The sequence below is a fragment of the Kogia breviceps genome, chromosome 1 (assembly GCF_026419965.1).
Source record: "Kogia breviceps isolate mKogBre1 chromosome 1, mKogBre1 haplotype 1, whole genome shotgun sequence".
In the NCBI taxonomy this organism is placed as follows: Eukaryota; Metazoa; Chordata; class Mammalia; order Artiodactyla; family Physeteridae; genus Kogia; species Kogia breviceps.
In genome coordinates, this window is record NC_081310.1 from 891,310 (window position 1) to 916,546 (window position 25,237).

The 25,237-nt window shown below is 47.7% G+C and overlaps 1 protein-coding gene across 6 annotated transcripts in view; it reads right to left on the bottom strand.

Moving 5' to 3' along the window:
* The window catches only part of IPO9 (importin 9), a 45,872-nt gene extending 24,386 nt beyond the window's left edge, over positions 1–21,486 (bottom strand). For 3 of the 6 annotated variants that reach the window (XM_067027000.1, XM_067026993.1, XM_067026989.1), the window contains exons 1-5: positions 21,274–21,473; positions 4,357–4,418; positions 4,050–4,136; positions 3,148–3,349; positions 444–532 (exon numbers count right to left, since the gene is read on the bottom strand). In XM_067027000.1, the coding sequence (XP_066883101.1) occupies positions 444–532; positions 3,148–3,349; positions 4,050–4,136; positions 4,357–4,418; positions 21,274–21,436 (603 nt within the window). In that variant the 5' untranslated portion in view covers positions 21,437–21,473. Of the gene's footprint in view, positions 1–443; positions 533–3,147; positions 3,350–4,049; positions 4,137–4,356; positions 4,419–17,511; positions 17,622–21,273 lie in introns of those variants that run through there. The other 3 variants (XM_059059594.2, XM_067027009.1, XM_067027014.1) reach the window with 3 other exon arrangements.
* Positions 21,487–25,237: the final 3,751 nt, after the last annotated feature.

Sequence of the window (25,237 nt, forward strand, 5' to 3'; positions counted from 1 at the left end):
TACGGCCTGAAGTCCCAGCACGGCCAACGTATTTCTTTCAAAACACAGCCCTTGGCTGGGGCCGCAGAGGAGTAGGGCGCTTAACCAAACGCATACAGAGTAAAGTAAGGGCTTATCGGGCACAGTGCAGGGATAGAATTGTTTCCAAGCACTCGGCTGAGGCGAGTGAGCTTGGGTGGGCTGCCCCGTGAGAGGCCAAGGCAGCGCCAAGGCAGCAGGGGCGAGATGGGAGGAGAGACTGCAGCCACTTCACTCTCTCATCACAGGCCTGTCCTCGCAGTTATAAGTGAAGGCCTAAGTATCATCCCAACTCAGTCTGTCAGTTCTCGTCTTCAGGTTTGGGGACCAGCAGCCAACACAACGGGCCCCCCCGCCCCGAGCGGGGGTGGCTGGCCAGAGCCCGAGCAGCTCTGCCTGCTGGACGGCACGGCTGAGACGCGTACCTCGGCCATGGTGAAGATCTTGTACATCTCTGGGAGGATGACAGGAGCAACCAGCGGCATCTGGGTGTCTGTGACTTCTCGAGTGAATTCTACGGAGAAGAAAGCCCCGCTTTACAAGGACATCCCGCGTGAAAATTGTTGAACTGCTTCCAGGCGGCGCACAGGGAAAGACGCTGGTTGGGGGACTTACCCTGGCGTACGGAAGTAGTGTCACTTACTGTTTAGAAGGGAAGGAGAACGCAGAGATGAAGGAGAATACACGAGATTAAGAAAGACAACCTGTAACGGGCTGTGTAAATCCTGGTGAGGCCGCCTGAGGAAAATTCGCAGTTACTCTAGCCTGTGCCCACTGTCACCATCCAGGTGCGCCTGGAGGCGTCTCACCTTTGCTCCGCTTTCAACGCCCTGCCCGAGAAGCCGTCCTGACGCACACAGGGAAGCCTGTGCACACTGACCTGGCTTGAGCTCCGCCCTGCAGGTGGGGATGATGTCTACTGACCTAGAGGTGCGGCCACTGCTCAGAGGAAGAGAAGGGCGTTTACACCCCGTGAGGGCAGCAAAGAGCACCCCGGCCGCGGAGTGAGACTTGAGGAAGGTGAGGCAAACGTGGCTCCTAGCTTTCCCTTCACGTCCAAAACCTCACGAGGCACCGAGACAGCACGCAGGGCTCTGGACTGTGTCGCTGAGCATGAAATACAAGTCCTCGAGTCCCAGCGTCCTCTCATTTATCTGCTGCTTAGCCAACCACATTCATTACTCTCATGATCATTCTTGATAGCCTCAATTTATCGACACTTTACAAGTTCAAGTCCAAAGTAAGTTTTCTGAAGTCCCTCACCAGGTCAGAAAAAGCATGGGATGCCAGCAACATCAGTCTCCAAAGGTCTTTGAGAGCAAAGAGAAAGCTGAGGCTCGTGGATCACTCGTTTCAACCCCCGGCGGCTGTGTTTGTATTTCCTTCACGCCACTAGCCCTAGCTGTCGTTTATAAACAGCTGAGTTTAATGGGAAGCCTTCTTAAATTAGAGAGACTGGGACAGTACCTGAAACAGCCCTGACGAGAATCGGACCCGTTCTCCTGCTGGGCCCCTGCCCACAAACCGGTACCCCGCTCCCTGCACGCCCACCTGAGCCGCAGCTGCCGGAGTGCGGCCCAGCCTCACGTGAAGGCGTGTGGAGCAGCTATTTGGGAGGGGAGGCCGGCGGCGACCCACTTGCAAAAGAACACACTCTTCCCCTATAGCTCCTTCCCTGCAGCGGACAGAAGAGTCATCTCACTGAACAGTGATTTCCTTAGTCAAGCACAACAAGGGCTCTTGAGCAAGCCAACTGTATATACAAATGTACAACTATTTTTTTCTCCAGGTTCTTAAAAAAGAAGCTGAACTTTGTGCTGGAAGACTGGAAGGGAATAGGCTTCCTTTCCTTAGTAGAAAATAGGTCTGTTGATTGATATTTTGGCATCATGAGCTTGTAAGTAAAGAATCCTAGAAGGCTCATTCCATGGAGAGGGGTAGGAGAAGTCACCTGAATAGTACGCCGTACAAGAGAAACAAGGGCGATAAGCAGGGCGGGAAACATCTGAGCAAGGAGCATTTGACCTCTTCAGTAGGTCAGCGCTATGCCCTGGCCACCTGTCACATGTAATCAATAAAAACACACTGCGTGGTGCAAAAAGGCATCTGGGGCACGGGAAGAGGGGGTTTGAAACAAAAGAGGGGTGATTTGCTTTTGGACATAGAACTGGTATTATCTACTGTCAATATTAGATGGACTAGTAAAATTGGGCCCAAATGCCAAGTTTAGTAAATTCAGAAAAGGTGGAAACGGCCTTCCTAACTATGTAAGAATACTTTTCAGGTAAGCTAGCAGATCACGGAGAAGGAGGTAAGACAGGGGTGAGACTTTCGCAAACTTATATAAACAGAAAGCAATGTGGTTTGTAACAGATCAGTACCCAGTGGCTAAGGTCCACATAAGGATTCCCTGAAAGCAAAGGAGAGCAGCGAGCCCACATGGGGGACAGGGCGCAGGGCAGAACTTGCAAGAGACTGGGAGACTCAGGCCATACCTGGGGTATTTAAGACTAGGTCCTGTGAGGGACGGAGAGGTTAGCTACGCTTAGAAGAGCTGTTCACTAAGTCTCCTTGGACTCAAAGTCCAAGCATTTCTCTCAACTTCTCCGAAGAGAAAGAAAGAAAAGACACCAAAGACTACATATTTTTCTAAGCTGGCCAAAGGAAGCTCAGGATTGTGGAGTGGGACTGTTTTTATCTTCTTTCTTGTATCTCCATAAAAATTCACCTTGACTATCCCTAACTTTGTCTTGGCTGAACCAAGCAGAAAAATAACATATAACAATGATGATCATCATAATGGCTAAAATCCGCTGTGCGCTACCCCAGGTCACTTTACATCGATGAGCTCACTTACACCACCAGATGTTCCTCGGAGGTGGATACTACCATGACCTGAATCTTACACACGAGGAAACTCAAGCTCAAGAGGCGAAGCAGGCTGGGTCAAGGTTAAGCCTGACTGCGGTCGGAAGTCTGTGTGCTCAGCCGCCGCAGCTGGCCCCTTCCGGGGCGCGAAGGGCTGGCAGCGGCAGGGGCACACGGCCGCGGGGGTGGGAGCCGGGCGGAGGGGCGGCAGGGAGGGCGGTGTGTGGGACGCAAGGAGCAACCGGGGGTGGCGTCCAGTACCTGTGAGCACGCGCATGGCGCCGTGGACTGCGTTTAGGTCCCCGCTCACCAGCATCCCCATGAGCACGCTGAAGAGCTGGGGCCAGGCTTCGGGCCAGTCCCAGTGCGCGACGGCCGACACCGCGTACGCCACGCTGGAGCGCACCTTGCTGATCGACTCTCGTAAACCATTGGGCAGTAGCTCCCGGATGACGATTTTGGCCTGGAGAGGAGAAAAGCCCGCGTGCCGCTAGACCGGGTTGTGAGGGAGTGGTAGAGTCGTATCCAGTTCCTGTGCTGGGGGAGCACCGTGTACAAGACACTGCGTCTCTGTGGGGAACCCCAGTGCGCCAACCGGACGAGCAGTTCATCCAGAGAGTTTAACTACGCTCTCTGAACCTACGCTGCCCGCTACGGTAACCGCTGGCGACACGCGGCCATTTCAATGTAAATTAATTGAAATTAAATGCGCTTAAAAGTTCAGCTCATCAGCTGCCCTGGGCACATTTTAAGCGCTCAGCGCCCATACGTGACTAGCGGCTGTACTGGACAGCGCAGACACAGAACCTTTCCATAACGGCAGGAGGCTCCAACGGACAGCGCCGCTCTGGACCGTATACCCCAGAATTTCTTGGGGGCCCAGCACTGGACTGAGTAGAGACGTTGCTTCATGTAACCCTCAAACGACTCTTTAAAGTTGGAATTTTAGATATTTAGGAAGTTGAAGCTTAGAAGTTACAATATTTTTTGCCTATTTCACAGCTAGTGAAAGGCACACTGGCGTCTGCGCCCCGGTCCGCCCGGCACTGGAGCTCTCATGCGCTGCCAGCCACCAGTCACTCCACGGCCCTCCGACAGCTCCCTGCGGTCCGAGAACGGCCCTCACACGTCCCCGGGCAGAAAAGTCGAGCGCCTCTCCTCACCCTTTCTGTGGTCTCAGGAGGCCTGAACCTCTCCGACTGGGCACACCAGTGAGTCTCCACGTACTGCTTCAGGATGACCGACGCCAGCTGCGGAGAGAGCAAGCCACGTGGCACAGCAAGAAAAAGACTCCTCACGCCTGCAAACCACCCACACGGCCCGATATAGTCATCTGAAGTCTATCTAAATCTGGCATAAAACTCTAAGTTATTTACAAAGTGGCCTTATTCTTTCACTTTCCCATAAGCAAGTTTCACCACCAAGTAAAGGGAAATTGCTTATAAACTGGGCCAATCAGTCTCGACTCACCTGACGGATGGCCAACGCCCCCTGGGGGTCTACGGTCAGCTCGGCCAGGTGAACACCGAATTCTGGAAGGGAAAAGTCTACTGTGAGTCCAAGAGCGCCCAGGAAGGCTGTAGCGCTTTACTGAGCTCTAACCCTGACGCCAACAGGAGAGATGCGGAGGAGCCTGATTCAGCGGCTCCAAGAGCGCGGAGGCCGGCTCAGGTTGGCTCCTCTAGGCAAGAGAAGCAGGGCGGGGCTGCCCGCGACGAACAGTTCAGCACCTCTCACTTCCTCCAATCGCTGCACAGCCGTCTTGCCTTCCAAGGTAGCGATGCACGTAGTATCTAACCAAAAACCACTGCTATCGAACCCCAAAGGAAAATTAAAAGGTGAGACTTCAGGAGTTGTCCAGATATACACCACCAGAGAAGAGATGATTAAGTCTAAGAAAATCTGGCCTTCACAGGCTTAGTCCTAAAAATACAACTGTTATAAGTGAGCAGTTTCTAACAAGCAACATAAGCAGTAATCTCGAAATACATATTGGGAGGCTACAAACAACGGACTCCCAAATTACAATTTAGATCCTTCAATGCAATCCCTATCAAAATCCCAATGACGTCTTTTTTTTTTCAGAAATGAAAAACCCATCCTGAAATTCATATGCAATCCCAAGGGATCCCAAATAGCCAAAATAATCTTGAAAAAGACCAGAACTGGAGGACTCACACAAATCTACAGCAATCAATACGGTGCGGTACTGACATAAAGACAGTCATATAGATCAATGGAATAGATCACTCAATGAGGAAAGAACAGTCTTTTCAACAAATGGTGCTGGGACAATTGGATACCCATGTGCAAAAGGAGTAAGTTGGACCCTTACCTCACACCATATACAAAAATTAACTCAAAATGGGTCAAGGACCTAATAAGGCCTAAAACAATGAAACTCTTAGAAGAAAACATAGGACAAAAGCTTCATGACATCATGATATTAGATTTGACAATCATTTCTTGCATGTGATGCCAAAGGCACGGGTAACAAAAGAAAAACTAGACAAACTAGACTTCATGAAAATTAAAAAATGTTGTGCATCATAGGACACTATCAACAGAGTAAAGCAGCTACCCACAGAATGGGAAAACTTACAAATAGTACGTAAAAAGCCATTAGCATCCAGTTATATAAAGAAATTCTACCACTCAACAACAAAATGACCCAATTAAAGGATGGGCATAAGGCTTGAACAGACATTTCTCCAAAGATATATGAAGGCCAATAAGCACATGAAAAGATGCTCAACAACACTAATCATTAGGGAAATGAAAAGCAAAACTGAGGTACCACCTCACATACATTAGGATGGCTACTATCAAAAAAACAGAAAACTGCCATTGGAGAGGATGTGGAGAAACTGGAACCCTTGTGCACTGTTAGTGAGAATGCGAAAGGGTACAGCCGCTGTGGAGAACAGTACAGTGGTGGCTCCTTAAAAATTTTTAAATAGAATTACCATATGATCCAGCAAATTCCACTTATGGGTATATACCCAAAAAAAATGCAAGCAGTGTCTTGAAGAGATATTTATTTGTATGCCATGTTCACAGCAGCATATTTCATAATAGCTAAAATGTGGAAGCAACCCAAGTGACCATCGACAGATGAATGAATAAGCAAAATGTGGTCTATATGTACAATGGAATATTACTCAGCCTTTAAAAGGAAGGAAATTCTGCAATAGGCTAAAACAACTGCTATAATGGATGAACCCTGAGGACAGTACACGAAGTGGAACAAGCCAGTCACAAAAAGACAAGTACAGGGCTTCCCTGGTGGCGCAGTGGTTGCGAGTCCGCCTGCCGATGCAGGGGACATGGGTTCGTGCCCCGGTCCGGGAAGATCCCACATGCCGCGCAGCGGCTGGGCCCGTGAGCCGTGGCCACCAAGCCTGCGCGTCCGGAGCCTGTGCTCCGCGACGGGAGAGGCCACAACAGTGAGAGGCCCGCGTACCACAAAAAAGAAAAAAAAAAAAAAAAAAAAAGACAAGTACATACGTACCCACTTACATGAGGTACTTACAGTAGTGAAAATCATAAAGACAGAGAGTAGAATGGTGACTGCCAGAGGCTGGGGGAGGGGGAATTGGAAAGTTACTGTTTAACGGGTATAGAGTTTCAGTTTTACAAGAAGAAATCGATCGGGATAGTCGGCAGTGAGGGCTGTACAACAATGTGAATGTATTTAATACCACTGAACTGTGCACTTCAAGAAGGTTAAGATGATAAATTCTATATTAAGTGTATTTTACCACAAGAAAAAAAGTTTGAATTTAGATCTAATTCGTACTTGCAAAGGAGTAAATTATCAAATATGTATTTGTGAAGAGGAAGCAGAATGTAAGACCAAAGGCACACCCTAATTTTTGCATCTTGCCTTCCAGGGCTGCATGATCCAATATGGCAGCCATCAGCTACAAGCTGCTACTGAGGGCCTGAAATGCGGCCTCCGAGAACTGACATGTGCTGGAAATGTAAGACATGCACCAGACTGCAAACGCAGTATGAAACAAAATACTGTGGAGTATTTTAGTAAAGTTTATATTGATTACATATTGAAATAATATACTGCATACATTTGGTTAAATGATTACAGTATTAAAAATGAATTTTACCTGTTTCTTTTTTACCCTTTAGCTACTAGATGATTAAAACGTTCATGTGACTCACATTCTTCCTACTGGACAGCACTTTTTTGAGAATGGACAGCGGCTTTCAGAACTGCTTGGTCGTGGCAGGTGCACAGGTTACAACAGGCTCACCATCCCACTTAAGAGCTGTGATCAGTGGGGTTAAAGCCTGGGCCCTGAGGTGCTGTGGTACTCCCTATCCAAATTCCAATGGCGCTTTCCACAGAAACAGAACAAACAATTCTAAAATCAGCATGGAACCACAAATGACCCAAACAGCCAAAGCAATCCTGAGAAAGAATAAACTTAGAGGCATCACGCTACCTGATTTTAAATTGTATTACAAAACTGTAGTAATCAAAACAGTGCGGTATTGGCATAGAAACAGACATACAGATCAATGGAAGAGAACAGAGAGCGTAAAAATAAACCCACACATACACGGTCAATTAATTTATGACAAAGGAGCCAAAAATATACAATGGGGAAAGGAGAGACTCTTCAACAAATGGTGCTGGGAAAACTGAACAGCCACATGCAAAAGAATGACACTGGACCACTATCTCACACCATACACAAAAATCAATTCAAAATGGATTAAAGATTTGAATGTAAAAGACCTGAAATCATAAAACTCCTTGAAGGAACCATAGGCAGTAAGTTCCTTGACATTGGTTTTGGTGATTTTTTTTTTCACTTGACACCAAGATTAAAGGCAACAAAAACAAAAACAAGTGGGACTACATCAAACTAAAAAGCTCTGCACAACAAAGGAAACCATCAACCAAATACAAAAGCAACCTACCGGGGCTTCCCTGGTGGCGCAGTGGTTGAGAATCTGCCTGCCGATGCAGGGGGCATGTGTTCGTGCCCTGGTCTGGGAAGATCCCACATGCTGCGGAGTGGCTGGGCCCGTGAGCCATGGCCCGCTGAGCCTGTGCGTCCAGAGCCTGTGCTCCGCAACGGGGGAGGCCACAACAATGAGAGGCCCGTGTACGGGGGGGGGGGGGGGGGGGGGGGGGGGAAGCAACCTACCGAATGGGAGAACATATTTGCAAATCATGTATCTGTTAAGGGTTTAATACACAAAATATATGAAGAACTCATACAATTCAATAGCAAATAAAACAACTGGATTTTAAAATGGGCAGAGGACCTGAATATATACTGTTCTAAAGACCTAGAGATGGCCAACAGACAAATGAAAAAGATGCTGAACAACACTAATTATCAGGGAAATGCAAATCAAAATCACAATGAGATAAATTCACACCTGTCACAATGGCTATTATCAAAAAGATAAGCAATAACGGGACTTCCCTGGTGGTGCAGGGGATAAGACAGGGGGTGCGGGTTCTATCCCTGGTCAGGAAACTGGATCCCACATGCATGCCATAACTAAGAGTTCACATGCCACAACTAAGTAGCCCTGGAGCCACAACTAAGGAGCCTGCCTGCCACAACTAACACCCAGCACAACCAAATAAGTAAATAAATAGTTTTTTTTAAAAAAGGACAAGTGATAACAAGTGTCGACAAGAATGTGGAGAAAAGGGAACCTTTGTGCATTGTTGGTGAAAATGCAAAATGGTGCGTCCTTTATGGAAAACAGTATAGAGGTTCCTCAAAAAATTAAAAATAGAGCTACCATTTAAGGCAACAATTCCACTTCTGGGTGTTTATACAAAGAAAATGAAAACACTAACTCTAAAAGATATACGCACCTCACGTTCATCGCAGTACCATTTACAATAGACAAGACGTGGAAACAAGCCAAGTGTCCACTGATAGGTGAATGGATAAAGAATACGTACGCGGTACGTATGTATATGTATGTGAGTACAGACACACACACACACACACACACACAAAAAGGGATATTAGTCAACCATAAAGAAGAATGAAATCTTGCCACTTACAACACTATGGATGGACCTTGAGGGCATTACGCTAAGTAAAGTAAGTAAGACAGAGAAAGACAAATACCATATGATCTCACTTATATGTGGAATTTAAAACAAACAAACAAAACAAAACAAAACAAACAAGCTCACAGATGCAGAGAACACACTGGTGGTTGCCAGAAGCTGGAGATGGGGGGTGGGCTAAATGGGTGAAGAGTCAAAAGGTATAAATTTCCAGTTATAAAATAAATAAGTCATGGGGAAGTAACGTGCAGCGTGTCAACTACGGTTAATAATACCGTGTTGCATATTTGAAAAGTTGCTGAGACTAGATCTTAAAAGTTTTCATCACAAGAAAAACAAAAATTCCGTAACTAAAAAAAAAAAAAAAAAAAAAAAAATCAGTTGTTGTGCTATTATTTTTATTGCCCATCTTGAGTACATTGTTTGGCTTTCTTATCGATGTAACTAAAGTTACTTTCCATGGTAAGTGCTAACTATCACAACTAGATTCCACTGAAATAGCCATCCAAAGGGTATTTATGCAATACAAAAGCTTAGTATCAGGAAAAAGTTGTTCCAGGCAATGTTCCATGTTCAAGGCTTATCCAGGTAAAAAACTACTGAAAATGATCTATGCCTATTTTTTAAAATTAATTAATTAATTTTTGGCTGCGTTGGGTCTTCGTTGCTGCACGCGGGCTTTCTCTAGTTGCGGCGAGAGGGGGCTACTCTTCATTGCAGTGCAGAGGCTTCTCACTGTGGCGGCTTCTCTTGTTGTGGAGCACGGGCTCTAAGCACGCGGGCTTCAGTAGTTGTGGCAGGCGGGCTCTAGAGCGCAGACTCAGTAGTTGTGGTGCACGGGCTTAGTTGCTCCGTGGCATGTGGGATCTTCCTGGACCAGGGCTCAAACCCGTGTGCCCTGCATTGGCAGGCGGATTCTTAACCACTGCGCCACCAGGGAAATCCCTATGCCTATTTTTTTTTTAATGTTTAATTTTGAAATAATTTTTAGACTTAAAGTAATTTCCTCCAATGCGTGACAGTCTTATTCTTTCCATGTCTTTTATGACCCGACCACTTTTGATAAGTAATGGTCAGTATTTTGTAGAACACACCTTGATGTTTATTCGACGGACGTCTCCTCATGGTCAGATTGAAGTTATTCATTTTTGGCAAGAATATCAGGGAAGTGATGCTGCGTCCTTAGCATATCATAATGTCGATAAATTGTCTTACTGGTAATGTTAACCATGACCACTTGGTAATGTGGGGTCTGCTGGGTTTTCCACTGTAAAGGCACCGTCTCTCCCTTTACAAATGACAAAAATCTTCAGAGAGACACTTTGAGATTATGTTCATATCTGAGATTATGTTCATATCCTGTTTCTCTTCAAACACTCACTGATTGATTTCGGCATCCGTCTATGGATCCTGCCTGCAACAATTATTACTGTGTTGTTTGTCCCACGGTGCTTTTGTATTTCTTATCCCCTTTAAGCTTACTAACTACTGCAATTCTTTTGTAAGGAAGCACTGTCCCGTTTCCTTTATTCATTTCGACCCGTGCGGACTCATGCTTATTCATTTCACTCCATGAGTCTTAACCCAGCACTCGCATTATTTGTTCTGTTGCTCAGCTGTTGCACTGCAGCCATCAGCACACCTTCTTGCAGGCCTTTCACATGCTCCCACCGTTTTCCAAGCCCTTCTTTACATTCTGTTATCACAGGATATTCTAGGCTCGCCTCGTATTTTCTCTGCCTAAACCCTGGAATCAACTTTTCCTCCGAGGAGCCCTGGTGCTTTTTCGTGGAGAATGCTATTTAGAAATCAAGATCTGGGTGCTAGGCGTGCTCACGGCTTCTGGGATGTCACTGCTCCCAGGCCCCCTCGGAGAACAGCACTACGACACATATGCATGCTTACTAACCTATGCTTACACATACATCTGTCCGTCCATCTGCCCGCCGATCCATCCGTCTGTCTACTGATAACTCAAATGCCAATGCGGTACCTCAAGGTTCACTCTGCTTGTCCTCCTTATTTGTAATGCTTTCTCTGATAGTGATAAATCTGGCTCTCATTATCTACAATAAAATTACTTATTTGTTCAATCTCAGTATACACAGAGACTAATTACAGAACTATCAACACATACTCTTGTGAAAAATAGATATACTAACTGGAGTATAATTTTTGTGTACAGTCCTTTTTGACTTGAGTCTTACAATATGCAGTCAAAATACTATTTTCCAGGGACTCCCTGGTGGTGCAGTGGTTAAGAATCCACCTGCCAATGCAGGGTACACGGGTTCGAGCCCTGGTCCAGGAAGATCCCACATGCCGCGGAACAACTAAGCCCGTGCGCCACAACTACTGAGCCTGTGCAGCCCAACTACTGAAGCCCGCGCTCTGCAACAAGAGGAGCCACCGCAATGAGAAGCCCAGGCACCACAACGAAGAGTAGCCCCTGTTCACAACTAGAGAAAGCCCGTGAGCAGTAACGAAGACCCAACGCAGCCAAAGATGAATAAAATTTAAAAAAACAAAAAAACAAAATACTATTTTCCGAAGTTACTTAGGTTAGTTCTTTCCTCCCACAACACCTAGTAGTAGTTACACTGTTCATCTGTAATACAGTTAGGTTCATTTGTTACTAATTGTACCCTTCCATTGTTTGATTTTAATTATTTATTTTGGGGGGTATGTAAAACTTTATTATGATTCTCAGAGTTAAAGCTGCACAAAAAGGCATATATTCCAAGAAGCACAGCTCCCTCCTCATCCCTATTAACTTCCTTCCACCCTTTCCCCAGCCGCTCCACATAGGTAACCAATCAGTTTCTGGTTTATCTTTTCTGTATTTCTTTTGCATAAACAAGCAGATACATGTGTATTTTCTTGTATCCTCTTGTTTACATGAAAAGTAGTATATTACACTCTTTTGCACTTTGCTTTTTTTCAGTTAACATTATAGTCTGGAAACCATTCCAAAACAGTTCCTCAAGATTCCTTATTCTTTTTTTACGGCTGCATAATATACCACTGTATGGACATACATACTTTTTTCAGCCATTTTCCTATATATGGGCAGTTAGATTGCTTCCAATTATTTTGCCTTTATAAACAATGATGCATTAAATAATAGCGTGCAGTATGTATTTTTATACTGTTAAATGTATATCTTCAGGGTAGATTCCCAGAAGTGGGACTGCTGGGTCAAAAGCAAGTGCATTTGTAGTATGTCAGGTGTGGCCAAATCTTCCTCCAGAAGGACTGTACCAATGTGCATTCGCACTAGCACTGTTAAAGGGTGTCTCTCCAGGGCTTCCCTGGCGGCGCAGTGGTTAAGAACCCGCCTGCCAATGCAGGGGACACGGGTTCGAGCCCTGGTCCCGGAAGATCCCACGTGTCGCGGAGCAACTAAGTCCCTGTGCCAGAACTACTGAGCCTGCGCTCTAGAGCCCGCAAGCCACAGCTACTGAGCCCACGCGCCACAACTACTGAAGCCTGCACGCCTAGAGCCCATACTCTGCAACGAAGAGAAGCCACCGCAATGAGAAGCCCGTGCACCACAATGAAGAGTAGCCCCGGCTCGCAGCAACTAGAGAAAGCCTGTGCGCGGCAACGAAGACCCAACGCAGCCAAAAATAAATAAATAAATAAGTTTAAAAAAAAAAAAAAAAGTGTTTCTCCACAACCTCACCAACAGAACGTGCTTTTAAGTTTTTGCCAGTCTGAAAGAGGAGAAATAATATCTTAATGTTGTTTAATTTGTATTTCTCTAAATCATGAGTGACTTTATTTGTGTGCGTCTGAGTGCCTTTTTAATGACATTTAGGAAGAGGGGTGAGTTCTCTGTCCATGCCCCACCCCCTCATTTTTCTACTGAGGTTTTGGTCCTTTGTTTCTCAGTTTTTAAGAGTTCTTTATATATTAAGGATATTACCCTTTTGTCTGTGGTATATGTTGTGAAAATTTCTCTCTGTCAGCTGTCTTCTGACTTAAAAAAAAATTTTATCTCTATTTATTTCTTCTGAGCTTGTTTTGAGATCCAAGTTTCTAATGTATAATTTCCCTTCTCCCTCAGGAACTCCTGCTCACATGTCTTGCAGGGCAGGTCTGCTAGTAATGAAGTCCCTCAATTTTTATTTGTCTGAGAAAGTCTTAATGCTTCAGTTTTGAAGGCTGATTTCAGTGGATACAGAATTCTATGGGGTGATATTTTTCTATCATCACTTGAGATATCTCACTCCACTCTTCTCTCGCTTATTTGGCTTCTGAAGAGCGGTCCAATGTAATTGTTAATTCTTGTTCCTCTATGGGTAAGGTACTATTTTCCTCTGACTCCTTTGAAGATATTCTCTTTGTCTTTGGTCTTCTGCAGTTTGAAAATGATAGGCCTAGGTATAATTTTGTTTCGTTGGTACTGACTTTTTATATGGTGTTTTTTTTTTTTTTTGCAGTACGCGGGCCTCTCACTGCTGTGGCGTCTCCCGTTGCGGAGCACAGGTTCCGGACGCGCAGGCTCAGCGGCCACGGCTCACGGGCCCAGCCGCTCCGCGGCATGTGGGATCTTCCCGGACTGGGGCACGAACCTGCGTCCCCTGCATCGGCAGGCGGACTCTCAACCACTGTGCCACCAGGGAAGCCCTATATGGTGTTTTTTTGTCATGAAAATTAAAATTTTAATGGAGTCAAATTTATCAATCCTTTACTGCCTCCGGATTTTGAGTCATAGTTAGAAAGCCTTTCTTTATGCCAAGGATAAAGAAAAATTCACCCATACTTTCTTCTAAAACTTTTATGGTCTCATGTTTTAAATATTTAGATTCCTAATCATTTGAAGCTAATTTTTTTGCATGGTGAGATACTGATCTAATTCCAAATGGCTACCCAATTGTCCCAGCACCTTTATTAAAAGGTCCATCTTCACCCTAATGATTTGAGATGCCACTACATTTCCACAGTTACCTGTGTCTACTTCCGGACTTTCTATGTTATTCCACAGTTCTATTCGCCTATTTGTGTGCCAGTGCCACGCTGCTTATTTTAATTACAGAGGCTTTACATAATGTTTTAATGTCTGGTAGAACTACTCCCTCCTCACAGTTTTCCTTTTTTGGTGTTTCTGCAGCTATTTCTTCCAAGCTTATTTTTCTATGAACTTCATAATCAACCTTTCTCACTCATCTAGAATGCTGAGCTGTCCTATCCAAGGACAGCGCACACCTTTCCGTTTCATGTCTGCTTTTAAGGCTTTCAGGAATGTTTACAAAGTTTCCCCTAATAGGTTTTTGCACGTTTCCTGTTAATTTTATTCCTAAGTATTTAATCTTTTTGTTGCTATTGTAAAGGGTTTTTTAAAAACCACCATTATATTCCCTAACCTTTTACTGTTTGTGTATATGAAGGCTATTGTTTTTTATATTTTAATTTTTTGTCTTTTTAATTTATGCTACCTTACTGAATTCTTAGATTCTTAACTCTTTCTTATTACACCCTTATTTTAAGCTTCAGTTACTGCTACAACCTTACGGCACCTATCATTTCACTCAGGAGAGGAGAATTTTCGCAAGACCACCGAAAAAGCCACCACATTCTTTCTAAAGCATTTATTAAGTGATTAAATCACAAGCAAACACTTCACACCTGCAGAATTACCTCTAAAGATACTGAAATCCATTCTAATTCTTAGGTTAATCTGGCTACTTCAGCCTTACGCGGGCCTCTCACCGCCGTGGCCTCTGCCGTTGCGGAGCACAGGCTCCGGACGTGCGGGCGCAGCGGCCACGGCTCACGGGCCCAGCCGCTCCGCGGCACGTGGGATCCTCCCGGACCGGGGCATGAACCCGCGTCCCCTGCATCGGCGGGCGGACTCTCAACCGCTGCGCCACCAGGGAAGCCCTAAAAACCCATTTTTAACAGAATAAACAGTAGGTGCCTACCACCCAAAGATATGGGAATCAACTTTCCAAATGGACTAAAACACAGATGAGTCAGACCTAATTTAGGAAGACCTCTCAGATACCAACCAATATGCAAGTTTAATGGAAAAAAGCACTCTAAAATGCATGTGTGGGGTCTTCCCTGGCGGTCCAGTGGTTAAGACTCTGAGCTTCCACGGCAGGGGACATGGGTTCGATCCCTGGTCAGGGAACTAAGATCCCAGCATGTCGTGGCCAACGCTCCGTAAGGCTCCCAGACTTCCTTTGACTTCAGATACCTGGTGTGACAAAGGATGCTAACTTTACGGCCCTAAGTCTGCTGAGAATGTCACTGTCTACCCAGGCTTAGCTCCCTGGGTGCTGTCAACCAATTCCGGTGAGCCTACATGAGGTCCTTCGGGGTGACTATAAACGTCCTCACAGACTACCTAGGCCACACAGCGTTTTCCCTTACAGCACTGCTTCGGTAACTCTCGCATGGACCACTCTGATATGCATTTTTAATGTTCCTGCCAAGAGTACAATTTCTGGATCATCACTACAGGTACAAAGTAATGAGATCAAGATAAACAAAACCTTTAATCATAAGGTGTGAAAAAGATACTGAGGTATAAAATAGGATCTTTTTGAGGAGGGTTTGAAACATGAGTGGAGACCATAAAGCTTAAACCAATCGGAACAATTTCCTCCCAATAAGCACAGATACTGCTGTTGGGTTCACGCCGAGGCTCACAGAAGGGAGAAGGAGCCGGGCCTTCTCCGTCAGTCCACACTCCCACCAATCAGAAGAGTCACCACAGCAGGAAGACCAGGCAAGCTCTACACAGGGGTCCTTTCTCATCAACCTGAGAACTTCAAGTGCACTCTTGTTAAAGAAAAGCTCCGTGTGAATACATGCTTCCCACCGGAGTGCCAGGAGGTGGTCGTACCTGGTGAAGATGGCAGTACTTGGGAGCTCTTATTCCAACACAATATTCAAATTCATCTTGTCTAGGAACCTATCAAAGATCACACCCCCCCGTTTCCACCAATCACCGTGCCTCACACATCCCTGAGACTGTAAAAGACGGTGACGGTGAGAGATCCTTAGAAGATGAAGATCCATGTGGGAGCCCAGAAACCTAAGTCGGCCGGGGGATTCACACCCACAACAAGCACTATAGAACGGATCTTCTCTGAAAGTTTATTTCCTCCACGTAGGGAAGGAGAAGCTTGAAAGTTCGAAAAACATGATTCTCTGTTCAAAAGCTTTAATGGGAAGGAAAATCTTCAAAGAGTATCATCTAAAGACAAATTTTTAAAACAGAATGGATAAACAGAATAGATTTTCTTCCCTACAGGCTCCCAGAGTTTCAAAAACAGTGACGTGACCGACTCTGGTTCGGAGCCCCCCCAAATTCAAAGACAAAGAGCTCGTGTGCATTAGGTTACAGGCAGGTGTAAGAGGGGAAACGTCACTTATTATTGTATTTAACCTAACTTAGTCTGTCGAGACCATACACCCATTAGAAATGCAGGATATCAGTCGCCATAAAAGAGTTTCATATCATAAAATTTAATTTTATTTTTAGTTTAATTTTAGTTTACCTAAAAGCTGTATGAGCGTCACTGACAAGACATGACAGTGGTGGGGTGCAGGTGATGAACCCTGTGCTCTATAAAACTCACAGGATGAAAAGCCAGAAAAACCCCTCAGGTTCTCTGACTGACTTGAACTCTGATCAACACCACTGCCTTATCCACTGATGGCTGCTGTGGAGTAGGAAAAATCCTATTTACAGACATTCACTTAACAGAGATCATACAATATTTTTTGATGAAGTATAACTAAGTATATCCATAAAGCAAAAAGTACTTATATTTTAGCGTGTGTTGGGGGATTTCCAGTTTTTCTGAAATTAACACGTCTTTAGAAAGCATTAGAAAGAACAGCTGAACGACTTACTTTGGGGCGATTAAGGCGGGGAAAACACAAGAGACACAGACAGAGCTGTTTTATTCTGTCTTGCTTGAAAAGGACCAATTCCAGACTAAACTAAGATTCAATCTATGAAGTTAGGCCAAAGGGGGACATTCTCAAGTGGGCTGTATAGAGTTAGCTTTCTAAAGCCATTTTCGTTAAGAAATTTAATTTCTCCAGTTCCCTTTGCCAAGGTGGATGAGGACAGAGCTGCCCGGTTAACGGGGGTTTGCAGCCTGCCTCTAAGTGGCTCTGGATCACCCTTTAACCCAGCCCCCAGCGGCAGCCTCTGACTCCCTAAGGAACCTTGTGCTCTCCCCTTAATCGTTCTCTGGCCTTCTAGTCTCTGGCGCCCTCTCTGGTTCTGCTCGCTCCTCTTTCTCTCATTCCACCCCACGTGGCAAGAACACGATCCTTCTGTAACTTGGCTGAGAAGGGAAGATGCAAAGGAGAGCATGGAGGAGAAAGGATAAGCTGAGAAACACATGCTCCCGGTCTTAAGGGTCGACTGGAGACATGAGGCTTGGACAGTCAGGAAGGCTCCTACCAGGAAGAACTGGGGACAGGACCTGTCTGGGAAGCAGGGGCTTCTGAGGAGAGCTCTGGAGAAGTCCCCCTTTCTCACAGGGTTTCTCACAAAACCACAGCTGAAAGGAAAAAGAAAACCGCACCACTGGCCTTGTTCCGAGCGCGGCCGCCTTCCGCTCGGCTCAGTGCCCGCCACACGCCCAGCAGCGCGTCTGGATCCTGGAGGGCTCCCTTCGCAGGTGACAGTGTTTACGCTACACTGGAAGAGAGCCAGAAAAGCGCCCATGAGAACCAGAAAGCAAACTTGCACCAGCAGGATCATCTCTAGGCACCTAAGATGGGGAGTCAGCACGTGTCTCAGCAGCGTCGGATGTCAGGAAAAGCGAGGGAGAGATAACCCCCCCTCCCCAGCTCAACATAATGGCGGTGGGAGGAAAGAAAAAATGTATCTTCTGTGACACATCTGCTGGGAGCAAGACAGAAAACACTAAGTCAAGGCCAAATGTCTTCACTTCTAACAGACAAAAGAAATAACTAAAAGAAGAAAATGACCTAGGGTCTAAATCGAGTCATGTAAGAAAGTCTCGGCTACACTGGCCGGCCTGGAGAATTAAAGCTTTAGAATGAAGGCAACACACTCCACCGCTCAGGTGATGCTGCTCTTAGAGGACAGTAAACAGAGAAGAAAAAAAAGGAAATAACTTCGTTCTAAGATATAAAAAAAGTCAACCATAAATACACCAAAAAAAAAGAGCTGACACTGTCAAAAGTCACGATCTTGTAAGTAAGTCACACCAAAAAGAGCTCATAAAGCTGAGTAGAGAACATCAGACGTTGACGTAAGAGAGCTTTGGCAGCTCACAAACTTTCCTTCTCTTTAATCACTGTTTATAAGATGCTTGATATGATCCCACCTAATAAATAAAATGGAATTAGAAGAATGCTCTGACAGATCAAAAAGACTAATTCTTACTTTACTGAGGTAGAACTAAATTCCTACAAACTCAAAATCTCAGTCTTTCTAAGGAAACAAAAGGGTACCAATTATCTGCTGGAATACTGTATAGCAGAGGAACCTCCAACTTTCAAGTAATAAGTTTCTCAGTTCAGGACGTGGGTGCTGCCTGAAGAAGGTGGCTGTGGCACCATCTCCTCTGCCACTTAGCCCTGTTAAATAGGCTTTCACTAGTCCGAAAGGTGTGCTGGGTTCCCCTCAGATTCCAAGTGACTAGGGCAAACAGCAAGCACAGGAGCTTAAGAAAAGCATCCCAGGACACCAGGCTGGTGGGCAGAGCCTATCTTCATCCTTTCAGAATTAGCCCACTATACGAGTCAGGTGGATCTGTGACATACATACCGTTCCTCGGCTTAAGAGGACAGGTTCCCGTTCTGGAAAACACGGTAACCGATAATAATAGGCAAGTTATTTCCTGGAAAATACCAGCTGGCAGACTGAGTGACCTGGATATACTGTGGGCTCCAGCACCCCAATTTTCTAAGATAACTGCTTCTTAAAATCTCCTCTACTCCAGAATCTGGTCAGAGCATGGCAACCTCTCTTATCTGTCCACTTAACAGGGAGTTGACAGTTGACCTGTGTCTTTCCCCCCAAACTAAATTAGAAATTGTTCCCTTTGTCAAAGGGAATAGATGGGTTAATCTTAAGGATCGGTTGGGACCAGTCTCCCACGTGAGGCAATAATAAGGCTCATACAGACAGTGGTTATTTGAGGGGACAGAAGGGCTAGAAACAACCAGATCTGGTTGTCATCCAATCTTGGGCCTCCTGGAACCAAAAAAGGATCGAAAGAACACACATAATAATAGACACCAACTCCCAGATTCCCCATCAACTCCATGTTTTAAGGAAGTGTGTTTCCTAGGACCAGAAAGCAAGGTTTCTTCTACTAGGATAAAACTAAAACACGAAGCAACTCCAAAGGAGTGGAAAAGATTCATTCACTTGCAAGAGCTGCTGCTCGCCTAGACCTGCAGGCTGTTGTAACAGTGGGAGCGAGGCCCTGCACGCCTCCTCAGACCAGACAGCTGGCTAAAGCCGGGCTGGGAGGCACGAGCTCTGCTTTCATTAAAGGAAAAGAAACCGGCCGCGCAAAGGAAATGTGTGACATTCAGACTGAAGAGAACACAGGAGGTACTCTGGACCCCATGGCAAAAAACAACTTGTGAAAGGCCACAAGAGAGGAAAGGAGAGAAGCAAGGTACTGTATCAGAGGAACGGATCACCATCCGCCATCTCAAAAAGAGGTTACTGAAAGGGGTGGATTTCTATAGTTTTTCAATAAACAAAAGAAATTAGACTATTTAAAAACACAAACAACCCCCAAAGGGTCCAAAGTACCACATTCAACTCCACAGACTTGATTCAACCCTGCACATCACATCCCAAACCTGTGAGTCACATGCCTTCCTACTGGGTCACCGACAGCAGGCTGCTGTGTCAAACCCTCTCCATGGCTCACAGCACACTGGCAGCAGGCTCCCGGTAAGTGATGGGGTGGGGGTGGGGGGTGCGTGTGTCTGTGTGTGAGAGGGAGAGAGAGAATCTATTCCCATCAGTGGCCTAGATCAAATGCAAAATTCTGCACTTCTGTTTAACTTCTTATTTTGAGACCCAAAAAGATGAAGTAAGAGAGTAGAACTTCAAGAAGATCTCAAGAAGATGATAACTGACTTTGCCTAGATGAGACCATGGTGTTGGCTAGAGTCGAAGGGATCAGAGCCCAATCGGAGCTGCTGCTGGACAGCTGAAACACGAGCGAAGGTTCACCTTTTGTAGGAAAGCACCAGACCTATGCCTGGGGCACGGGGAACCCTGGGTGTCACTCAGGGAAGGTACCGGACCTTCAACTTTATTCAAGTAGCAACTTGAATGTTATGAGGTTCCTTTGCTCTGTCACCCTTTCTCCTTCACGCGCAAGCGAGGCAGAGACGTTAGCATGAATAAAGGAATTTCACCCAGTAGGCTGTAATAACTCCTACAGGTCAATCTGTGCACGGCTCCTCTTATAGGATCTAACATTTCACAAGACACTGCCAATTACAGCTGGGTCTTCAAAATGGTCCTTAACCTGCTAGGATCCCAAATCTCAACGTATTTCCAATAGAGATAATTTAGTTCTTCAAGAGCTCTCTCATGCTGCGGGAGAATATAAAATTAAATTTAAGTGAGCTTTGTCTTAAGTTCTTTTCAATAGAAACCCTCAGTCCGTAGGCGGGCCAACTCCTACGGACACTCTGAGAGGTGGTGGGACCGTCCTGCTGAGCTGGAGGAGTCCACAGGTTTGGAGTTCTGCCAGCGAAGCCCCGACAGGCCAGACGTATTCCTGACATAAACCCCGAGCGGATTTCCCTCCTCCTGTTTCAGGACCTAATGATCTTCGGAGCGTGGCTGCCCCGGGCCTGGAGAAAGGTCCCCTCGGCAGGAACTGAAGAACAACCTCAAGCCTACGGTTTGTTTTCTCCTCCATCACTTTCAAGCTTCCAATAGGAGGAGGGGGACAAAGACACAAAGACAAAGAACGATCGGCTCCTCCGAACAGTGCCGGCCGCTCCGAAAACCGGCGGGGACGCGGCGGGGAGGGGAGGCGGCCGCACAGGCGTGATGGATTCCCGGGGAAACGTGCGGAGGCCCCGCCAGGCCCCCAGCTGACAGCCGCGCCCAGGCCCGCAGTCCGGCGGAGAACGCGCCCCCGCCCCCGCCCCCCCCCCATTCCGGCCCCGAGCCCCTGCCCGGCGCCCCCGGCTCCGCGCTCCGCCCGGCCGGGCCCCAGCGGCCCCAGGCCTCCCCGGCCCCCGACCTCCCCGGGCCCAGCCTCCGGCCGAAGCGCGGCCAGTGGTCAGCGCGGCCCAGACCCGCCGCCCTCGCGACGGCCCGCCTCACTCACCCTCCGTCACCTCCAGCACCTTAATCTGCTCCTCGGCGGCCGCCCGCACCTCCTGCACCGGGGACAGGATCCCGGTGAGCGTGTCCACCAACGCCTCCTTCAGCCCTTGGGCCACCGGCCCCGGCAGCCCGGAGCCCGCACCAGCTGCCGCCGCCGCCGCCATCTTGCTCCGCGCCGCGCGCCAGCCCCGCAGCCCAACCCGCCGCCGCCGGACGGCTCCTGCGCGCGGCCAATCCGCGAGGCCGTGCCTGCGCACTGGCCCGGCAAGCGCGCGAGGGCGGGGCCGCGGCCCGAGCCTCCGGAGACAGCGCCACCTGCCGCGGGGACGAGAACTGCGCCGTCTCCGCAGGAACCTGGCCGGGGGTCCAGGAGGTGGGGTTTCTCCCGCGGCTTAAAGGCGGCTGGGCAGCCTCGCCAGGAACGCAGCTCGTCCCCTGTTGACTCCACATGCACGGGTCCTTCACGCGTAAGATACCAAGTCAGGAGAGGGTGGGATGGGGATGGGTGGACGAGGCTTTAAGGAGAGGGTCGGCATTAGCTCCTCTTTCAAACCAGCCGCTTTTGCCCCGAAACAAGTGAGAGTCTTCATCTCTTAGCCTCAGGAATCCGAAGGTCGGGGGAAGGAATCTGCGTGGACTGGGCAGTGGGGAGTCCATTGGTTTTTCGGGTGGATGAACCCAACCTCAAGGTTGGACCGTGGCTGGCCAGGAGAGAGCAGCGTGGGAAAGGGAATTCCGTCCAGAGTAAGTGCTTACAAGTCCTATTGAGAATAAGTCCTACTAGCTGAGAAAGTAGAGTTTTTTTTTCCCAGGGAAATTATGGCTGGACCTTACGGGGTGGAGGGATAAGCAGTTACTATGGCCATCCTGGCTGCTCGGGGACATGGCCCAAGGTGCAGAGACACCCCGAAAGCCTGGAGCAAGTGGAGAGGACTGCCGAGAGGGGTTAGCAGTGCAGGACAGGGGCAAGCACGCGGCGGCACAGGGATGGGGCTGTCCTTGGAGTGCCAGGGTCAGAGCAAGTGGGGACAGGCATTTCTTAGTAAGCTGTTCAGGTTAAGTGCCTTGAAAACGTTTCTAGGAACCACGACTCCTTCCCAAGTGGCAAAGGAAACCAGTTAGCAATTCCCAGCCCAGTTCTAAGACTTCAGAGGCTAAGCTGGTCACAGGAATTAAGTCACCTCGCCTGAGTATTCTTCCGAAAGAATGACTCCTCGATTATTTATTTTGAGGAGAGCTCTAAAGCCACTTGCCATCTCCTACTAGAGGGCAGAGGTGGCTTGTGTCACCACAATTTCGTAGGGGAAAGATGCCCTTTTGGATGCCACAGTTCCACGGTAGGGCAGAGTAGGACTTCCTATTTTCCTTCTTTCAGTGGCCAGGAGAAGCAGAACTCTATTAGAACAGCTTCTTTTCTCAGAGGTTTAGTCACTTTTACTCCAAGAAGAAAACTTAGGCAAGTCCAGAGGGTCGTATGTTTTCACACATTGAGGCCGTGGATGGAGGATTCAAAGAGCCCCGAGGTCTGGGCTGGAAGTTTCGAGTTGTGGTGAAGGAGGCTGCGTCCCGTCTGCAAGCAGGACCCCACCCCACCCTCAACCAAAGGGGCCGAGAGGGTCCTGCTTAGGGCTGAGGATCAAATATCCAGGCAGGTGGCTCTTACCTCTGGGTTTGGCAAATGACCTTCCCCATCAAGGCCCGGGCCAGAAGATAAATGGAAACAGAAACCAGACAGAGGGAGCTGGAGAGAGCTATAGGACAACACAGAAGATAACTTTATTGAAATGCAAATGGCATCAAACAGGTGACTCTTGGTGGGAGGAGACATGCCCGATGGACAGAGGGCCCAGGCGAGGGGCCTCTGGCAGTGATGGAGGAAGGCCTCTTCTGCGGCCCGGCATGGACTTAACTTTCAACCACTTTGTTATTTAAGATGGATCACTGAGGGCACAGCCCGGCTCTCTTTATGATTGTTACCGCAACTATGTACAACGGCTCACGTTCTCTACATCAGATATAAAGGGGGGCGGGGTAGGTTGAAAGAGGGAGGGCCAGTGATAAAAACCATAAACACACAGACACACACACATCCTGGTTTGGGGGTTTGTGCACAATAAATTTTTTTTAAAAAGTGTTGCAAAGATCCCTGCCCACCTTCCCCTGAGGGTCGCCGTGTGCTCGAGAAACAAGATTCCATCACACAAACAGCGCTGCCTAAAACGGGACAGGCGCGCTAGGGACAAGGAAAGAAACCCAGCGGGGGCTGGAATGCGTTTGAGAAAAAGATTGTTCTGTTAGAAAAAAAAAAACAACCAAAAACCAGCAAGCGGGAGGCGCTCGCACAGCAGTGGCCCAGAGACGGGCTGGGATGGGGCTGGGATGGGAACCGCTGCCTTCCCGTCCACATCTGTCTGGAGACACAGGACGCGCCCGGCTGCGGGGAGACCCCGCAGGAGCCGGGCGAAGGACCCGGGCGAAGGAGCCGGGGTGACCTCACTCGCCTTCTCGCCCTCCCCCAGCCGCTCGGCCCCCGAGCCCAGGAGGCCCAAGGGCAGGCGGTTCTTCGCCCTCCCCCCACAAGTGCTCTCACGGGGAAAACGGACCAACTTGAAACAAAACCAGTCGTGTGCACCTCATCTCCCACACGGCCCCACCAGCCGGGGTCTGTGAGTTTGGAAAGCTATGAAGCTCCTTTCAGATTAAAAGAAGTTTATTTTAATTCTATCGCCATGAGCAGTTAGTTGTGTGTCCTGGTGCGGGGTAAGGATGGGTGGCCCCAGCGACTTGGCGCTCCACTGCCTCAACCTTTCTCCTGCCGACTGAGCAGGGCCGGGGTGGGTGTGGCGGGGGTGGGGGGCGGCGGGCAGGAGGTTCTGGCAGGTTCTCAGACCTGGCAGTGCCCTTTAGAACCGGGGGCAAAGGCGAGGGATGCTGCTAAGAGAAGTTTTCCTGGAAATGCAAGTCACATTTTTAAACCGTTCTCATCCTATTATATCGCCAGAGAAAGGCCGAGGAGACACGTCACCCAGCAGAAGAGCTACCTGGAAGAGCTCTCCCACTGCGTCCCCCTGGGAAGCCCCTTACGGATCTCAGAGCCATGACATTTTTCTCCGAAGCTTGCGTTTGACTAGGAGATGCAAGCATTCCCCCTCACTTCTGCCCAAAGGCACACGTACCCGTCCTTTCTGTTAAATGAAAGGAAAAACAGAATCACGAGGAAGCATGAGAACACTCTGAAACTAATGTTAAAGTCTGAACTATAACCTAGGACCTTATTTTTGGTCCTAAAGCCCCAGTGTGGGGACTCTGACCCTTGGCTTTCCCGAACACAGTGAGGTGCAAACTGTAGTGTGCAGAATTACCAAGAGGTTCGTTAAAACACGAATCACTGGGACTTCTCCCCACTTTCTGACTCAACAGGTCCGGGATGGGTTCTGAGAACTTCATTTCTAACCAGTCCTCAGATGCTGCCAGCACTGCTGATCTGGAAACATATGTGAGAACATATTAAGAAATGAAAGAGGTGGGCATCAGTTCCCAGTTCCGACGCAGAAAATATAGCAGCACACAATATGTTGTTTTGGCAGAAAGCTATGAATTTGAGTATGAAATGTCTGTCACGGGGGCCTATCCAATTAACTCGCTTGTCGAGAAATCAGAATAAACAGTTGAGAGGAGGCAAAAAAAGAAAAAAAAAAAAGAAAGACGTGGGAATTCCCTGGCGGCCCAGTGGTTAGGACTCGGCGCTTTCACTGCTGTGGCCTGGGTTCAATCCCTGCTCGGGGAACTCAGATCCTGCAAGCCGAGGGGCACAGCCAAAAAAAAAAAAAGGAGAGAGATGAATCAAGGGACCAAGTGTTCACTTACTTCCATGACCACGCCTGTCACAGAAAACTCTCCGTGGCATAACCACTAAGAAAGAACCAAAACACCAGACTGGGAGGATCCCGTACACACAGGCTTAA